The sequence below is a fragment of the Callionymus lyra genome, chromosome 9 (assembly GCF_982586985.1).
Source record: "Callionymus lyra chromosome 9, fCalLyr1.hap1.1, whole genome shotgun sequence".
NCBI lineage: Eukaryota > Metazoa > Chordata > Actinopteri > Syngnathiformes > Callionymidae > Callionymus > Callionymus lyra.
In genome coordinates this window covers 25,429,199-25,447,258 of record NC_141826.1, presented here as the reverse complement: position 1 = coordinate 25,447,258, position 18,060 = coordinate 25,429,199, and the positions used below count along the sequence as shown (strand labels likewise).

The 18,060-nt window shown below is 38.4% G+C and overlaps 3 protein-coding genes across 4 annotated transcripts in view; 2 read left to right on the top strand and 1 right to left on the bottom strand.

The window, feature by feature from the left end:
* LOC148072444 (uncharacterized) overlaps window positions 1–4,786 on the bottom strand; it is a 28,074-nt gene extending 23,288 nt beyond the window's left edge. Inside the window, exons 1-6 of the mRNA XM_087798865.1 lie at window positions 4,722–4,786; window positions 4,549–4,588; window positions 2,887–3,035; window positions 2,689–2,821; window positions 1,602–1,871; window positions 1,250–1,525 (exon numbers count right to left, since the gene is read on the bottom strand). Of these exons, the coding sequence (XP_087654991.1) occupies window positions 1,250–1,525; window positions 1,602–1,871; window positions 2,689–2,821; window positions 2,887–3,035; window positions 4,549–4,585 (865 nt within the window). The 5' untranslated portion in view covers window positions 4,586–4,588; window positions 4,722–4,786. The remainder of the gene's footprint in view (window positions 1–1,249; window positions 1,526–1,601; window positions 1,872–2,688; window positions 2,822–2,886; window positions 3,036–4,548; window positions 4,589–4,721) is intronic.
* A 525-nt stretch (window positions 4,787–5,311) lies between these two features.
* On the top strand, window positions 5,312–12,990 carry LOC148072443 (uncharacterized). Of its 2 annotated transcripts, XM_087798784.1 has the most exons (11): window positions 5,312–5,387; window positions 5,702–5,758; window positions 7,814–7,828; window positions 7,894–8,024; window positions 8,093–8,228; window positions 8,350–8,628; window positions 10,016–10,354; window positions 10,418–10,602; window positions 11,868–11,969; window positions 12,028–12,144; window positions 12,211–12,990. In XM_087798784.1, exons 2-11 carry the CDS (start codon window positions 5,707–5,709, stop codon window positions 12,427–12,429), a joined length of 1,575 nt encoding a protein of 524 aa, XP_087654910.1. In that variant the 5' UTR covers window positions 5,312–5,387; window positions 5,702–5,706; the 3' UTR covers window positions 12,430–12,990. The 2 variants fall into 2 exon arrangements, with proteins under 2 accessions (XP_087654910.1, XP_087654912.1); XM_087798786.1 differs by lacking the exon at window positions 7,814–7,828.
* A 246-nt stretch (window positions 12,991–13,236) lies between these two features.
* prpf19 (pre-mRNA processing factor 19) lies at window positions 13,237–17,552 on the top strand. Its single transcript, XM_087799478.1, has 16 exons — window positions 13,237–13,410; window positions 13,586–13,735; window positions 14,103–14,179; window positions 14,319–14,460; window positions 14,626–14,696; window positions 14,769–14,834; window positions 14,925–14,966; window positions 15,075–15,149; window positions 15,226–15,301; window positions 15,369–15,478; window positions 15,554–15,709; window positions 15,795–15,864; window positions 15,952–16,125; window positions 16,498–16,580; window positions 16,688–16,793; window positions 16,882–17,552. The coding sequence occupies exons 1-16, from the start codon at window positions 13,392–13,394 to the stop codon at window positions 16,977–16,979; spliced, it is 1,515 nt and encodes a 504-aa protein (XP_087655604.1). The 5' UTR covers window positions 13,237–13,391; the 3' UTR covers window positions 16,980–17,552.
* The last annotated feature ends 508 nt before the right edge of the window (window positions 17,553–18,060 follow it).

Here is an 18,060-nt window from a genome sequence, read left to right as displayed (position 1 = left end):
TGACACAACATTTACGCCGAGACACTGGGATCTTCCACTACAAACAAGCTTAAAATAAGTACGTATATAATTCATTTCAAAACTATTTATAATGACGAGGCTTCAATGAAAGATGGACAGTTTTTTTGGACGAGGAGGACGTAAAAAAAAAAAAAGTGAGCCATGGTCACAAACTTTATCTATATAAAAAAAAAAATGATCGCGACCATTAGTCCACAGGAGGGCGAGAAGAAAATGAGTGAATTTAGATTTTTGGCCGAACTATCACTTTAGGTAAACAACATTTTTTGGCAAACATTACATCTTCAGACTTGGAAACAAGATGTCGGCAATGCCAGCATAAGCCGTCAGAGAAAATAAGCACTAAAGTAAAACAATTGAATGAAATAGTGCAAAATGATGTCCATCCCCTGTACAAAGACTATTGCTGTGTCTCAAATCACATACTAGCGTACTCAAAGTTAGTATTTTTTGTTCGTAAGTGCATCTCAATTCTTAGTATGCAAATTTAGTGCGCCATACACACTAAATTGTCACCAAAATGCCCAAAAAACAGACTATTGTTCGATGGATACTTTCTACACTAAACGGCTCCATCTTAGTGACGTTTTAAACGGAACTTACGTCATATATATGCATATATTTATATACTTACAGGTGTATTTTCAGCAGCAGTAGAAGGATGACACGTCTTCGCTGCTGATACCAGCTTAAATATCTCGCGAATATTTCGATTCTCATATTTGTTCTTTATTTCTTTTTCCAAACTTGCAAAACGTGCTGCCAGCAGGTGGCGATAGTGTTCCTACAGCTGGTTGAAATCATCGTTAAATAGAAGTAGAAGAAGAAGCTGTCGTGTCATTTCCTGTTAGTGTGTAGCTTCAGGGTTTGATTTGAGACAAACTATCTGTGGAGGATTAGTTACTAGTTAGTACGTACACTATCCTGATGCATACTAACTTCTAGTATACTAAGAGAAGTATGCGATTTGAGACACAGCATTAGTTACTAGTTAGTACGTACACTATCCTGATGACACTAACTTCTAGTATACTAAGAGAAGTATGCGATTTGAGACACAGCATTAGTTACTAGTTAGTACGTACACTATCCTGATGCATACTAACTTCAAGTATACTAAGCATAGAATACACAGCATATGTTCGATTATTGTACTTTTTCTTAATTTTCTTCCCAAGTAGACGCAGTAATACATTTGATCAAAGTACTAAAGAAAGGTACTTCTCACCTGCATTCACAGTCAGCTTCAGAAAAAGGACCAGATTTCTGTTTTCGTCATAGAATCCGTACCATCCATGGTCAGACATCAACACCGGAGAGATCTTCAGGCCGTCCAGCTGTGGCTGCATCCTCTCGTTGGACAGAACCACGTCCTGCCACTTCCCGTCGACCATCAGCATCTGGACTTCGTCGGCCGTAAAGTTGGCGAACCACGGCGTGAATTGCGTGGGGTACTGGATGGTGTAGTCCTCGTCCTCCACCACCTCCAGCCTTCTGTGGTGAACTGTGGACACGGTGAGGTCCGGGTCAGAGACGCAGCAAACCAACAGGTGTTCCATGAATGACTCTATGACCCATACTGAGTATTTGAAGCTTGATCCTGGACAATATTTTGTCTTTTCCTCGGACGTGGTAATAACCCTGGTCCGGCCGAGCCAGATGAAGCATCTGGACGCCCCCGTCTTTGAGGCGCATCCTGCCGGTGTCGTACGTGGACGGGTCGGATCGGTTCAGCAGGATTTCTTTGACGTAAGGATGACGTCCGGAATAAAACTCCACAGATTCCCAGCCACGATTAAGAGCACGACGGAACGAAGAATCGTGCCACCTCTCCACCGTCTCCGCACACTCTGGAGAACACGAAAGAACGCGTGTACAAGTAATGTTTGTAGTACTTTTCCAGACCAGGGTCACAAAGCGCTTAAACAATCAAAACAATACTCAATAAAATATATACTTAAACGATCAAGATAATACTGAGACAAACACAAGAGTCTCAGAGAATCAAGGAAAATCTCAAATAAAAGTGTCTTCAGATGTTCAGGTGCGTGTTCAGGATCCATCAGTAGATTCTGATCCACAGACCTCAGAGCCCGAGCTGGGGTGTAAGTCTGGATCAGATCACTGATGGAAGGTCTGACCATGAATAGATCTGAAAGTAAGAACCAGAATTTTAAAATGATCCTGAAAGAAACTGGCAGCCAGTGAAGAGTTTGAAGGAGAAATGTGAGTTCTTCTACTAGAGCGGCCAGTGAAGAGTTTGAAGGAGAAATGTGAGTTCTTCTACTAGAGCAGCCAGTGAAGAGTTTGAAGGAGAAATGTGAGTTCTTCTACTAGAGCAGCCAGTGAAGAGTTTGAAGGAGAAATGTGAGTTCTTCTACTAGAGCAGCCAGTGAAGAGTTTGAAGGAGAAATGTGAGTTCTTCTACTAGAGCAGCTCAGAATTCTGACTGCAGAGTTTCGTATGAACTGCAGTAACTGCAAGTAAGTAAAAGTCATTTGTAAAGATGTTTCTAGACCAGGGTCGAAAAGCGCTTTAACAATCAAATACAATACACAGTATAAATATATACTTTAAAAGATCAAGACACATAATGGACCAGTTTAGTGAAGTCAAGTATTCCATAAACCATGTAGTGCTTTTTTAATCCAGTATAAAGATACTCACCCAAAACTATAAGTCTTGCGAAAACATCGGGTTCAGAATTGTCACGAGAGAATAGAAAGAGTCCGTCGTCTTTGTCGTTCACGTCCCTCAGAGTCACCGAATACGATGTGATTTTGAATCGAGGGTCATTTGACTGAAACACACAAAAAACATCATTATAAAAATCATTCAAATCAGTGAAGAAGAAGAATAACTCACCGTTCCGTTCACTACCACAAGTCTGTTGGTTCGATTTCCCTCCTTTGGTGAGAAATAAATGTTTGCGCCGAGCGGTCGTACGTTTACAGGCGTGTTCAGAGAGAAGTCGGCGCCGTAACAAACTTCCTTCCTGTCGTATCCAGACGCCCCTGAAATCAGAGACAGACAAGTAAGTAAGTAAGTAAGTAAGTAAGTAAGTAAGTACATAAGTAAGTAAGTAAGTAAGTAAGTAAGTAAGTAAGTAAGTAAGTACATAAGTAAGTAAGTAAGTAAGTAAGTAAGTAAGTAAGTAAGTAAGTAAGTACATAAGTAAGTAAGTAAGTAAGTAAGTAAGTAAGTAAGTAAGTAAGTAAGTAAGTAAGTAAGTAAGTACATAAGTAAGTAAGTAAGTAAGTAAGTAAGTAAGTAAGTAAGTAAGTAAGTACATAAGTAAGTAAGTAAGTAAGTAAGTAAGTACATAAGTAAGTAAGTAAGTAAGTAAGTAAGTAAGTAAGTAAGTAAGTAAGTAAGTACATAAGTAAGTAAGTAAGTAAGTAAGTACATAAGTAAGTAAGTAAGTAAGTAAGTAAGTAAGTAAGTAAGTACATAAGTAAGTAAGTAAGTAAGTAAGTAAGTAAGTAAGTAAGTAAGTAAGTAAGTACATAAGTAAGTAAGTAAGTAAGTAAGTACATAAGTAAGTAAGTAAGTAAGTAAGTAAGTAAGTAAGTAAGTAAGTACATAAGTAAGTAAGTAAGTAAGTAAGTAAGTAAGTAAGTAAGTACATAAGTAAGTAAGTAAGTAAGTAAGTAAGTAAGTAAGTAAGTAAGTACATAAGTAAGTAAGTAAGTAAGTAAGTAAGTAAGTAAGTAAGTAAGTAAGTAAGTACATAAGTAAGTACGTAAGTAAGTAAGTAAGTAAGTAAGTAAGTAAGTAAGTAAGTAAGTAAGTAAGTAAGTAAGTATGTAAGTAAGTAAGTAAGTAAATAAGTAAGTAAAGATTATTAGTAAAGATCTTTCTAGACCAGGGTCTCAAAGCGCTTTAACAATCAAAAACAATACACAACTAAGCTATACAAGGTAGAAAGTATTTTGTAGTTTTAATGTTACTTAAAACTACTAAATAGTTCTATCGTTACTTCTTTTGAAAGAGGATATTGTGCACGTTTCCTTTTTAAATCATTTTAGTTTTGAAACTTTGAAAGAAACTCAATGTGTAGTTTTAAACATCCACAAATGTTTTTTGAAATGCATGGAACCATATATGACACAATATATGAAAACATCTACACCTTTGAATGATGTAAAATGAAAATAGCAGTTGACAATGAATTAAAAGATCGTTTAATTTCCTCAGATTATGACGTCATGACATCCATGTGTAACTGCTTTAAATCAAAAATTCATTTTTTTTCTGTTCAATGACAAATGTTTGGTTGATACAAACGTGTTTATTCATTGTTTCGCCATTTTACCTCCCGAGACTCTTTGTTTACGTTCTACGTTGTCTTAGAATGTATCAAAATAGAAAAAAAGTAGTTTTTATTCAGATTTCTTTAATATAGTTTAGTGGTTTCCCGTTTGGCGCGCTCGTAAAACGCACGAAATACTGCTAATCGTGTTAAAAACAGTGTTTGCAACAAGTTTTAATTCCACGTGAAGGCAGATAAAAAGAGTGTTTACTCACCGAAGATGAAAGACAAACACAAACAAAACAGCAACATGACCTGCGGCAGAAAACATGAGATGTTTACGACGTAAAGGGCGGTTTTTTCTCAGACGAGAAAACGTCTTTTTAAAACATAAACCTGTTTATATTAGACAGTAAGAAGTAAAAAAAGCGAAGTATTTCTTACTCACTCTTAGATTAGATCGTGTTTCTGAGTCAAAAACGTGATCGAGGTTCGACTCAACGAGAGGTTTTATGGGCGTGGCGTCCTTGGAACACAGTGACCTCCACTTACGGAGGAAAATAAATTAATAAAAAATTAAACATATAGGTTAAAACGATTTCTTTACTTCTATAAATATTAGTCTAACCACCTTTTTATAGTGTTTGAAAATACTTTTTTTTAAATCTATTAATCAAGAGGCATCGATTGACGCATTTACAAACTAAATAATAAAAAATAAAAACAGTTATAAGATAAGAAAGGATTGTATTTTTTCACATCAGATTTTAGAGCTATATTCCTTTTTAATCGACTTTGTAATCACTGGTAAGAAACAACACATCTCCTCGTGGTACCTTTTATTATTATTTTTATTTTATTTTATTTTATTTATTATTATTATTTTTACTATCAACATGTATCCACAATTCTTTCTTAATTAAAAATACAAATTAGTATTTTCTAATCGTCTGACGCAAAACCTACGCCGACGTCAGTGCGTGACGTAACTTGTCTCGAACGCGTCCGTCAGTGTGTCCAGTACGCATGCGCGCTGAGGATTAATGTTGATAACCTCCATAATCGTTCATGTAAACAATCCAAAAAAAGAGCGTCAGGTGGACACGTCCTGCAGGTGGGTTTTGACTTCCCCCCTCGCGTGTTTTACTGCAGATTTACTGTGAACACATGTCGAGGATCTTCTGAGCTCCTGAGCATCAGAGCCTGTGGAGGTGATTCACTTCAAAGGCCACAATGACACCATGAGTTCACTGATATTTCTCTCTTATCTTTCGAATGTCACGCATCTTTTGCATGAAAAAGTGCATTGATCAGAAGGTGCATCGTTGATGTGTCATTGATGGAGAGATCATGTCCAGCAGGATGTTGATGTATTGATCTGCTGGAGGAGAACGAAGGTTGATTTACGATTTTTCTCTGATGCTGCAGAAAGAATGTCCTCTTGTGTCCTGCTAGCTGTTCTTCTCAGCGTCCCTCTGTGTCTGGGTGAGTTTTTACAAATGTATCTACAGCCTTCAATGTGTTACAGCTCAACCCCCCTGTGTTCTTAACTTGTACAAGTGGCCAGTTATAGTAAATAAGTAAGTAAGTAATTTTTATTTATATAGCGCTTTTCCAGACCAGGGTCACAAAGCGCTTAAACAATCAAAACAATATTCAATAAAGTATATACTTTAAAGGTCAAGATAAAACTGATAACACAACAGGAGTTCCAGAAAATCAAGGAAAAGCCTGAACAAATAGAAACGTCTTAAGATGTTTCTTAAAGGAGTCAGTAGATCATCAAACACAGATGTTTCTTAAAGGAGTCAGTAGATCATCAAACACAGATGTTTCTTGAAGGAGTCAGTAGATCATCAAACACAGATGTTTCTTGAAGGAGTCAATAGATCATCAAACACAGATGTTTCTTGAAGGAGTCAGTAGATCATCAAACACAGATGTTTCTTAAAGGAGTCAGTAGATCATCAAACACCGATGTTTCTTAAAGGAGTCAGTAGATCATCAAACACAGATGTTTCTTAAAGGAGTCAGTAGATCATCAAACACAGATGTTTCTTGAAGGAGTCAGTAGATCATCAAACACAGATGTTTCTTAAAGGAGTCAGTAGATCATCAAACACAGATGTTTCTTGAAGGAGTCAGTAGATCATCAAACACAGATGTTTCTTAAAGGAGTCAGTAGATCATCAAACACAGATGTTTCTTAAAGGAGTCAGTAGATCATCAAACACAGATGTTTCTTGAAGGAGTCAGTAGATCATCAAACACAGATGTTTCTTAAAGGAGTCAGTAGATCATCAAACACAGATGTTTCTTGAAGGAGTCAGTAGATCATCAAACACAGATGTTTCTTAAAGTAGTCAGTAGATCATCAAACACAGATGTTTCTTGAAGGAGTCAGTAGATCATCAAACACAGATGTTTCTTGAAGGAGTCAGTAGATCATCAAACACAGATGTTTATTAAAGGAGTCAGTAGATCATCAAACACAGATGTTTCTTGAAGGAGTCAGTAGATCATCAAACACAGATGTTTCTTAAAGGAGTCAGTAGATCATCAAACACAGATGTTTCTTAAAGGAGTCAGTAGATCATCAAACACAGATGTTTCTTAAAGGAGTCAGTAGATCATCAAACACAGATGTTTCTTAAAGGAGTCAGTAGATCATCAAACACAGATGTTTCTTGAAGGAGTCAGTAGATCATCAAACACAGATGTTTCTTGAAGGAGTCAGTAGATCATCAAACACAGATGTTTCTTAAAGGAGTCAGTAGATCATCAAACACAGATGTTTCTTAAAGGAGTCAGTAGATCATCAAACACAGATGTTTCTTAAAGGAGTCAGTAGATCATCAAACACAGATGTTTCTTGAAGGAGTCAGTAGATCATCAAACACAGATGTTTCTTGAAGGAGTCAGTAGATCATCAAACACAGATGTTTCTTGAAGGAGTCAGTAGATCATCAAACACAGATGTTTCTTGAAGGAGTCAGTAGATCATCAAACACAGATGTTTCTTGAAGGAGTCAGTAGATCATCAAACACAGATGTTTCTTGAAGGAGTCAGTAGATCATCAAACACAGATGTTTCTTGAAGGAGTCAGTAGATCATCAAACACAGATGTTTCTTGAAGGAGTCAGTAGATCATCAAACACAGATGTTTCTTGAAGGAGTCAGTAGATCATCAAACACAGATGTTTCTTGAAGGAGTCAGTAGACTCCATCAAGCGCAAAGACAGTAATTGTGTTATTTGTGGAACTTTTCAAACACTCGATATCCCTGCAATTATTATTATGAATCAATGACGTCACATCATGTTGTCAACAATAACAGACTTGCAGTAAAACTGTTGCAGTAACGGATGTTTGATGTGTTTAATGTAGAACTATAAAATATATATAAAAACTAAATATCACCATCAGATAATTCTTTCTAAACAAAGTTTGTGTAAAGATTTCAAACCCTTGAGTGTCTTATTCAAACCTGAACTATATCATCTAACATGGGCTGATTATTTGTTACTTTTCCTTCGCAGGTTCTTTGTTATTGGGTGAGCACGATCATATTCAATATCACCTTGAACTCCGCTCTTCTGACGGTTCTTCCACTCCTCAGGCGACCGAGAAGAGACCCAGACTCTGTGTACGGGAAAAGAATTCCGTCTTCCAGTTTACTCCACGTTCAGCACCGTGACCTTCACACCAAACACTCTTGGACAGAAGCGTGTGCTGCTGGACAAGACCACCGTGAGAAGAATGTTCTTCTTGTTAATCGTCTCATGAGTTCTTCTGCTGAAGCTTCAACTCGTCTCCAGGTGAAAGACGCTCGGTTCGAATGGACCCGAGACAAGATGCTGGTCCTGAGAGAAGTGACCGGAGAGGATCAGGGAGTGTATGCTATCAAGATGTCGTCTGGCTTCACCTATGAAACAGTTCGTCTGATTGTTTCAGGTATTGTCAATGTGTGAAAGTCTCAGATATTTCTAGTCATGGCTGAAGGTGAGACCAACCATGTGAGAAGCTGAAGATGTTTGGAAAACATGGTGAACGATCTCCCTTCTGTCTCGTTCAGAATGCTTCCGGTCCTACCACAGGAATTATGGGGAAACCTTCGAGCACGTCATCCCGGAGAGCGGCGCCGTGCTGGAGTTCTCGCCCCGAGGTTCTCCGCCCGAAGCTCTGCCCGTGGTGCTGTGGAACCGGACGGACTCGGACGCCGGCGGGAGAGGGAAGCTGCTGCGAGGCGGGAAGGTGTGGGTGGCCGAGAGGGTGACTCAGGCGGACCAGGGCAACTACACGGTGAAGGATGTCCTGGGAAAGATCCTGTCACGAAGTACCCTTGCTGTGCGTGGTGAGTCGAGTTCACTCAAAGATCCGTATACGCTGTGCATTCGTTCTATATTTGATTTGGGAAATGAAAATCAGAAAATACAATAATTAGATTGGATTTTTTTCATGTTTTCTTATTTGGATTTTTGTGCTGCCAGAAAAAAAAAAACTAAGAATCCAATGTATGTTGTTCATCCATAATGTAAGGTTTAACATCTGCACGATTCGAGATGAACATTTTTCCAGTAAACAGTTGCATATTTGAATAAATCTATTCTCATATTAAATCTCATCAAGGCTTTACATTTCTGGCAACTGGACGGAAAAAAGGCGAAAATACTGTTTCCAGTTTAACTTATAATCATCACTGCGTTTTTAAATTTTGGATTCTTTTCTAGGAGCACAAGAATTCATAATAGGAAAACGCCAGAAAATCAAATTGTTTTTTTCTTGTACCAAACATACAAAGGCTGTGATTTAATGGGAAAATGTTCTTGTATGGAAGTAAATCAATGCCTTCAGAATATTGTAAGGTTGAATTTATTTTTTTCAAATGTTGAAAGGTTGAATTCATTTCAAATATTCAATATTTGTTATATTTTAATTTCAATATTTCGATATTTGTTATAATTTAATTTCAATATTTGGTACATTTTAACTTTGATAATTAAATATTTTTTGATTTGTAACATTTGGATTCAATGTAAAAAAAATACAAAGTCTTTTAAGTTCATCATAACGGAGCCACCAGACAAAAGCAAACGAGTACTGAGTTACTGGATCATATTTGCATAAACGATCAGGTGACGTCTTAACTGCTGCATCAGTTTAGATATTTTCATGACAAAGTATCAGCTTTGTTTAAACATGATAAACTACATCTCACAATCAATCAGTAGATTCTGATGTCAAAGGATTCAGTGACGACGTCACCTGATCGTTTATGTAAGTATGATGAAGTAACTCGGTACTCGTTTGGTTTTGACTGGTGTTTTTTTATATTGAACTTAAAATGCTGCGATATTTTTAATATTGAATTTTAAAGGCTACAAATAAAAAAATATGGAATAATTAAAAATAAAATATAACAAATATTGAATATTTTAAATAATTTAAATATGTGAAAAAATAAATTCAACCGTTCAATATTCTGATGCCATTGATTTACTTCCATATTTTTGTTTTTAAAAACTGCTATTGAAACCAAATATTGAAAAAGAAAATGCCAGTTTTATTATTTAATCTGTTAGAACTAAAAACTTCGCTTCACAGACCATGAATAAAACATTAAAACGTGATGTATTATTATTTTTTAACAAAGATTTGGTATTATCTCTTCTTCCTGTTTAATCCCTTTCACGTCGCGCCCCTCATTCGTCCTCCATCTCGTGACCCCGGTGTATTTGTAGGACACACTTTCAATGTCACCCGCTTCACCAAAGAGTCCCTAAACCTTCCCCTCTTTCTCCCTCTCCATAACGCCCATCTCATCTTCACCCCCTCCCGACTCCCCGACGAGTCCTCCTTGGGTCCCTTCGACCCCAGACCTCCTCGCGGCCCCGTGCAGCTGCTGAGCGAGGGCCACGTCACGGACCACGACCTGCGCTACAGGGGCCTCGTATCGGTGGGAAGGAACGGTTCGCTGCACGAGGTGGTCATCGGCAGACTCACCTCCAGACACAACGGCGTGTATGAAGTCCGAGACGTGGCGGGAAACCTCGTGTCGACGACCTCTTTGCAAGTCATCGGTGGGTTCGTCGTTTGGGTGTTTAAACGTGTCGCCGTGACGAGTCTCTTCTTCTTCTCTGCAGACAAAGGCGGGAAATGGCGAGCGATTTTAAAGTCCATCACGGTTCCCTCCGGCATGTTCGTGTCTCTCGCTGGCTTCATCTTGTTTATGAAGCGTTACCCAACATGCAGCTTGTCTCAGATGATCGGCGGCCTCGCACCGAACCGAGCGCCGCAAGCTCACCCACCTCCACATGTCAACATCCAGGTAAAGTGCCTCTTGAAGGGATATATTCTGAATATTTTCTCCGACCCAAAGCTTCCTGGAGAGAGAAGGACATTTTGTTTGGAGAATGTAAAAGTTCAAAAGCTATATTAATATAAACCACTCTTAGCTTGGTTCCGTATCGAGGTATATTTGTTTCTTTATTATTCAACAGACAAAGTGATTTTCAGTGTTTCTTGTTATCAGACACTGTTTGTCTTAAGAATGTTATTTTACTGTAGTTTTGTCAGCTTGTAGTTTTCAGTAAAGTTACCGTAAATGAACATCCATACTAATATAAACGGGGCCTAATGATAAGAGACACTCAATATAAATAAAGAAGACATTAAGACAACTATTGATACAAAAAGCTGCTTCAATAAAAAACACATTTTAATAAAAACAAGTTACTTAAATCAAAAAATATATATTCAGTCAACATTTTCCACACAAAGCGACTTAAAAGTGTTTCTGGTATTAAATCATAATTTCTGACATTATAGGTCGGAAATGACCCCTGACCTGTTATATAAATATCATATAATACGACCCAGACACACAAAAAAAAGAAGATTTTAATCAGAGAAAACTGTTTCAATCAAACATTTTAAGCTACTTTTTGTTCAGTTGATTAATAAAGAAACAAATCCATCTTCATAGTTCTAGGAAATGAATGATTATATTGTTAAAACTCTTCACTGGCTTCTGAGACTCCTGCATTGTTCTCAGTGTTATCTTTAAAGTATGTACTTTATTGAGTATTGTTTTGATTGTTTAAGCGCTTTGTGACCCTGGTCTGGAAAAGCACTCTATAAATACAAAATAATTACTTACTTACTTATATCTTACTTACTCTCTCTTTGCGCTTGATGGATCTACTGACTCCTTTAAGAAACATCTTAAGACGTTTCTATTTGTTCAGGCTTTTCCTTGAATTTCTCGAACTCCTGTGTTGTTCTCAGTATTATCTTGATGACTTTAAAGTGTATATACTTGAGTATTGTTTTGTTTGTTTAAGCGCTTTGTGACCCTGGTCTAGAAAAGCGCTATATAAACAAATATTACTTACTTACTTACTTACTTACTATATTACTGGTAAAATAGATCGTATTATGGGCAAAAATATTTTAACTTAATCCAAAATGAGATCTAGATTTTGCTGAATTCTAAAGTATATTTAAGCTTTAATAATAAATGAACTGATTCAACATAAGCGGAAGAACGTTTTGTCTTTCTGTATAAAAGTTTGTTCTGATCATGTGTCGCAGAACTACAGCCACTCGACGCCTCAACCGTCTCACTATTACACTCCCCATCAGCATCCTGGGACCCCGAGGAAATCCACCCCGAGACCGAGCCCGACCCACTTGGTAAGTGTCGCCTCATGATACTCTTGATGCTTCATGACTTCATGGCTTGTGGACGCAGGGATACACGTCGGTGATGGAAGGAAGTCCATCACATCACTCTCCTGCTCACACCGGAGCTGCAGTCCAGCACAGACCCGCCATCGCAGCCAGTTCTCCGGCGAGTTCGGCCGCTCTGGTATGAACCAGCAGAAATGAAAAGTGTTTCTCTATTTGCATCTTTGATGCATTTATTTCTTTGCAGCTTCCATCGGACGAAGAAGACCAGACCATTTCGTTTTCTCTGCCGGGCGCATCCAACTGCTTGCATTCCTCCGAAGACTGCGTTCAGTTCCAGATCAAAGCAGACCGATACAATAACACGTCCAGGGGTTCCGAGGACATTTTCTCACAACTGCCGCTGGACACCGACACGTCCCAGTCTTGTACCGTTTACGTCTCCGAGAAGTTAAACTTCCTGTAGGCGGCAGACGGAGAAAGAAACTAAAGGGAAAAATACTACTTGTGCCTTCCGTGTGTAGGCAAAACTCACCTGCATGATTTTGTACTCTTGACGATCCAACTTTCATCCTGCATGAGAGTCATACAATCCTCCATATGGCTTGTTTCCTTTGAGTATTTTCAGCTGTTGTCTACCTCCAGACTCTCAGGACCACCACGCTCTGCACCGTAAATACAGTTCAAAGTTTAGTGCATTTGTGAATATATGTCAAAACATATGCAATGAAGGCACTAAGTCAAAATAGTTCAATGGTGTTTATAATTAGCATTTATCCAGTTAAAACTGAATATCTGTGGTTCAATGAATACCTGTTCGTGTCCCTTTGCCCTTTTGTTTTCTTTTGCTGTTCAGGTGAAATGTCGATAAAATGTGGAACAAAACTATGATAACATATCCTTTATCAGATTCTATTGACTTAGATGTTCACAATAACAATTTATGTCTTAATAAAGAGATTTAGTGGAGAAAAAAACTGTTTTTGTCCAACAGTATATATGTCCAATAAATATTTAATTACTACTATTGTCATTGTATATTCATGTAAGTAAGTAATATTGTTCTACTGTGCTGCGTATTACATTGACATGGTAAACAACAAATATTGAGCAAATCTAACTTCATTATAAGGGCCACGAAAAGACATTTTATTAGAAGAAATTTGGTCTTTTCGTGTTTGTTTTTTTTTATTTTTAACCAAATGAGAAAGTATCCTGGCCGACAGGTGGCAGCAGAGCGCGACAGGACGCGGTCACTCGCACTGAAGCAGTGAAGAAGACGCGGTTGTAGCGGCAATGAAAGAACAGCGTGCTACTTCTAAGTTGACCAAACACAAGTAATCGCTGAGATAACGTTGAAACTCGAGAAGCCACATTTTGGATTCGCTCTCGTAGCCAGGGATCGCGTTTTTATTCAACGTCGGAAAGATGTCTTTGGTTTGTGCAAGTAAGTCCAGTTATATTGACGGTTGGAAACACTTGCTAGCGCCGCAGCGAGCTAGTGCTAAAAGCTAATTATGCTAACGGTAGCGGCCACGCAGTTCCTCTGTTGAAATTAGTTTTTCCTTCTTCTGTTGAACTCTTTTATTACTTTGCATTTTAACATGTATACTTTTGTTCAGTCTCCAATGAAGTCCCGGAACATCCGTGCGTCTCGCCGGTGTCGAACCAAGTGTTCGAGCGCCGGCTGATCGAGAAGTACATCGCCGAGAATGGGACGGACCCGATGAACGCGCAGCCTCTGTCCGAGGAGCAACTCGTGGATATCAAAGGTTAGATTTATATTAATGTCCTTTAACGCGATCCTAAAGTCGCACAGACGGATTTATGCATTTATAGATGATCGGTTTTGTCCAGCCTTTCTATTTAAAACTGGACTAACAAATATGTGTTTATATCGTTTTTCATTTATCTATACAAAATACTGCATATTCTATTGACCCAGGAACTACCAAACATTGCAATAACAATATTTTTGAAACCTGATTTTGATTATACAATTGTATAGAGTGATGCCTCCAATACTTCATACTTCTATTATTATAACTGTGTTAAAGCTTCATAGTTCCATGAACAACATAAGATACAAACACACAGAGGCTTATTTATATTTGTAATAACATATTTTTGTAATTACAGTGTCCCATCCCATTCGACCAAAGGCTCCATCCGCTACAAGTATTCCAGCCATTCTGAAATCCCTGCAGGATGAGTGGGTAAGAAAGTGAAAATGTTTTAAAGATTTAAACATGTTTAAAATAACAATGCATGCTTCTTTTCCTGATGTGGGCTTCCTTTTTTTTTTACAATCAAATATCTGTCTGTCTTTAATCACCCCCTCCATCTATCATCCAGGATGCTGTAATGCTTCACAGCTTCACTCTGAGACAGCAGCTGCAGACGACTCGCCAAGAATTGTCTCATGCCCTCTATCAACACGATGCTGCATGCAGAGTCATCGCTCGACTTACCAAAGAGGTCACTGCTGCCAGAGAAGGTGAGAAGAAAAAGTTTATAGAATATCTTGTTGCTCTTAGGATGAGTCTTCTTTTAAAATCCCAGATATTTATTGTTATATTTTTTTCCTCATGCTAAATATACCTTTGCTTTTATAAATACTGGTGATTCCTAATTCTTTTTTGCCTGTATTTCTGGTTAACAGCTCTTGCCACACTCAAACCTCAAGCTGGTTTGATTGCTCCTCAAGCTGTTCCATCTCAGCCATCAGCTACAGTAAGTGTCGTCTTTTCCTTCAAATCTGTAAAAATAAATGCGATTAACCCTGTGATTGACTGCGTGCTTTAGGGTCCTGGTGGAGAACCAATGGAGATAAGTGAACAGGTTGGAATGACGCCTGACATCATCCAGAAGGTGATTTATATTTAATCTTAATCTCGGAAGCTTGCCTTCAAAAAGTGGACTAAATTAATGGAATACTTAAACTTGTTATTCTTTTTCCAGCTCCAAGACAAGGCTACCATTCTCACCACAGAGAGAAAGAAGGTACGTTGTCAATTGAAGGACTTTGAATTAATACGGTGACATTCAAAAGTAAAATGGTTTAAAAAACGAGTCTGTATGTTTTGTGAATAATTTGTTAATCATTCACAGAGAGGAAAAACTGTCCCAGAAGAATTGGTACGAGCTGAGGATCTTGGCAAATACCGTCAAGTGGCCACCCATGCAGTGAGTATTGAATGATTCTCCTCAGAAGTCATTCATGGGCTGGTGTTCCGAGTGTCATCCCATCTCTTCCATTCAGGGTCTTCACAGTGCCAGTGTGCCTGGAATTCTGTCTCTGGATCTGTGTCCCTCTGACACCAACAAGGTTCTCACAGGTATGTGTTTCTCTGTTATTCTGTTGATAATTGATTCAGGAGTTTTGAGTGTCCTCGTCTTCTACAGGCGGAGCTGATAAGAACGTGGTCGTGTTTGACAAGAGCGAGGAGCAAATCGTTGCCACTCTCAAGGGCCACACCAAGAAAGTCACATCAGTTATCTACCATCCATCCCAGGCATGTTCCTCACCACTCGTCTAATGTGACTTCTATGAAGATGGTTGTTCTTGACGACCGTATTTTCTTTACCAGTCTGTGGTGTTTTCTGCATCTCCTGACGCCACCATCCGTGTGTGGTCGGTCACCGGCGGCAACTGTGTTCAAGTGGTGCGAGCCCATGAAGCGAGCGTCACCGGGCTCTCCCTTCATGCCACAGGAGACTATCTCCTCAGCTCCTCTGAGGATCAGGTATGTGGTGGACTTCATCTGATCCCAGTTATTTAACTGTTTTCTATAACTTGTTTTTCCTCTCAATCGTCTCTCTTTTATATAGTTCTGGGCGTTCTCTGACGTCCAGACCGGTCGAGTCCTCACTAAAGTCACAGATGAAGGAGCCGGCTGTGGTATGTGGAACGGCCTGTTGTTACGACTTCTAATTTTCTATTCGATGAGGTATAAATTAATCGCCCCCTTTACTCGACCCCCTTCAGCTCTTACATGTGCACAGTTCCACCCCGATGGTCTCATCTTTGGTACCGGCACCGCTGACTCGCAGATCAAGATCTGGGATCTGAAGGAGCGCACCAATGTGGCCAACTTCCCCGGCCACTCTGGACCCGTGACCTCCATCGCCTTCTCTGAGAATGGATACTATCTGGCTACAGGTGAGCTAAATAGAGATTATTATTATGTACAAATTGCTAACTAGCTTAGCATGTACCATTATTCTTTTAAATCCTCACCACAGTTGAAACAAGATGAAACATACAATCACATTATATTAAGATATACAGTACAGCTTTTAAAAATAAATATACAAACAATAATGAATAAAATATAATGTTGTATATTATAATGTATATGTTATCAATAATACAGGCACGGGTAGAGGGACACTCGTAAAACAAGATCGTTGAATTTCTCATTTGTGGAGCTTATTTGTATTTTCTATATCAGTCTTGTTTTTGTCTTGTCAGGTGATGTTTATGTTGTAGTTTTATTGGATAATGTTGACTGGATCGGTTCATCTTTCACAGGTGCCCAGGATAGTTCTGTGAAACTTTGGGATCTGAGGAAGCTGAAGAACTTCAAGACCATCACCCTGGACAACAACTATGAGGTGAGAAAAACAGGTTTTTATAGCCGATACAAACTAAATAAGTTTTCAAAAGGTTGATTGAAATGTCCAAAATATTATGGTCTGCTCAACGCTGCACTTCCTTCCAGGTCAAGTCTTTGGTGTTTGACCAGAGTGGAACGTACCTGGCGGTCGGAGGGTCCGACATCCGAGTCTACATCTGCAAACAGTGGTCTGAGGTGCTCAACTTCACAGGTGAGCGGCGCAATCAATCAATCAATCAATAATCTCGTGTCGTAAGCCTTTGATTGATGGTTTCTTTTTGAATTCTTCTTTTTCGTAGAACACTCAGGGTTGGTGACTGGAGTTGCCTTCGGAGAGAACGCTCAGTTCCTCACCTCTGCTGGAATGGATAGAAGTCTCAAGTTTTATAGTTTGTAGAAGGACGAGGAAATGTTGCCGAACATAATCACATCTGTACTAGTTTCCAATTCTGATATCCTTCAGGAAGTTCTGACCCGACTGCTGCACCACAGTTGGAGAACAACTACTGTTGATTATTAATTACAATTTTTTTTTTTCTTGCATCCAAAAAGACTGTGGGTGAAGAAACCCCAAATTTGGCGTTAATTTTTAAGGATTAAATAACTTCTTCAGTGTGTTAGTTTATGTGTAACGATATCAAAACGATGTGACTAAACCTGCAGGAACCACTGAATCTCTTGTGTCCACGTCATGATTAAAACATTCTTTGGTTCGTGTACATCTTCTTCAAACGACATCGAGAGAAACTGAGGAGCTTTGCTTTCTGTTTTAGAGTAATTTGATGTTTGCATAATTGAGCTGCGATGAAAGATGGCTGGCCACAGTCCGTATAAAAGAATATTCTGTGAAAATGTTTTAACTTCTGTCGCCGTCACATCAACATTCAACGATCTTTTCTGTTGTCATTGTGTTGCCATTTTAAATGTTGCAACCATGTCCTTTTACAATAAAATATCTTTTGTATTGCCATTTCTCCTCTTTACTCACTCCATTGTTGTGTTCTGGAATAATAGATCCTCTGGGATTGACGACATGATTAAATAGGAACTGATCTGTTGTGTAAATGTGTTCAAGAGACAAACAAAATCACCTTCAACAAATATAAACAATGATGGCAGTGGTTTAAAGTTCTCATGTTTAAAGAGATTTGTGTTTCAGTCATAGGACAGATTAATCGATATATCCTCCGTTATGGAGGCCATTGGTAGTTAAAATCTTTACCGGATAACCTTTTAATTCTAGTGGTATTTGCATATAAAATGATGACAACTCATATATAAAATAAAATGATAAAGATAAAAATAAACCCAACATGCTTTGTGACCCTGGTCTAGAAAGGCGCTATATAAATAGAGATTATTATTATGTTACGCAGTGAACAACATACATATTAAATCAATTTAGACTGTAAAAGAACAAGTCTCTACAACATTTAAAGCTATAATAGTTATTAAGTCGATAAATAAATAAATAAAAC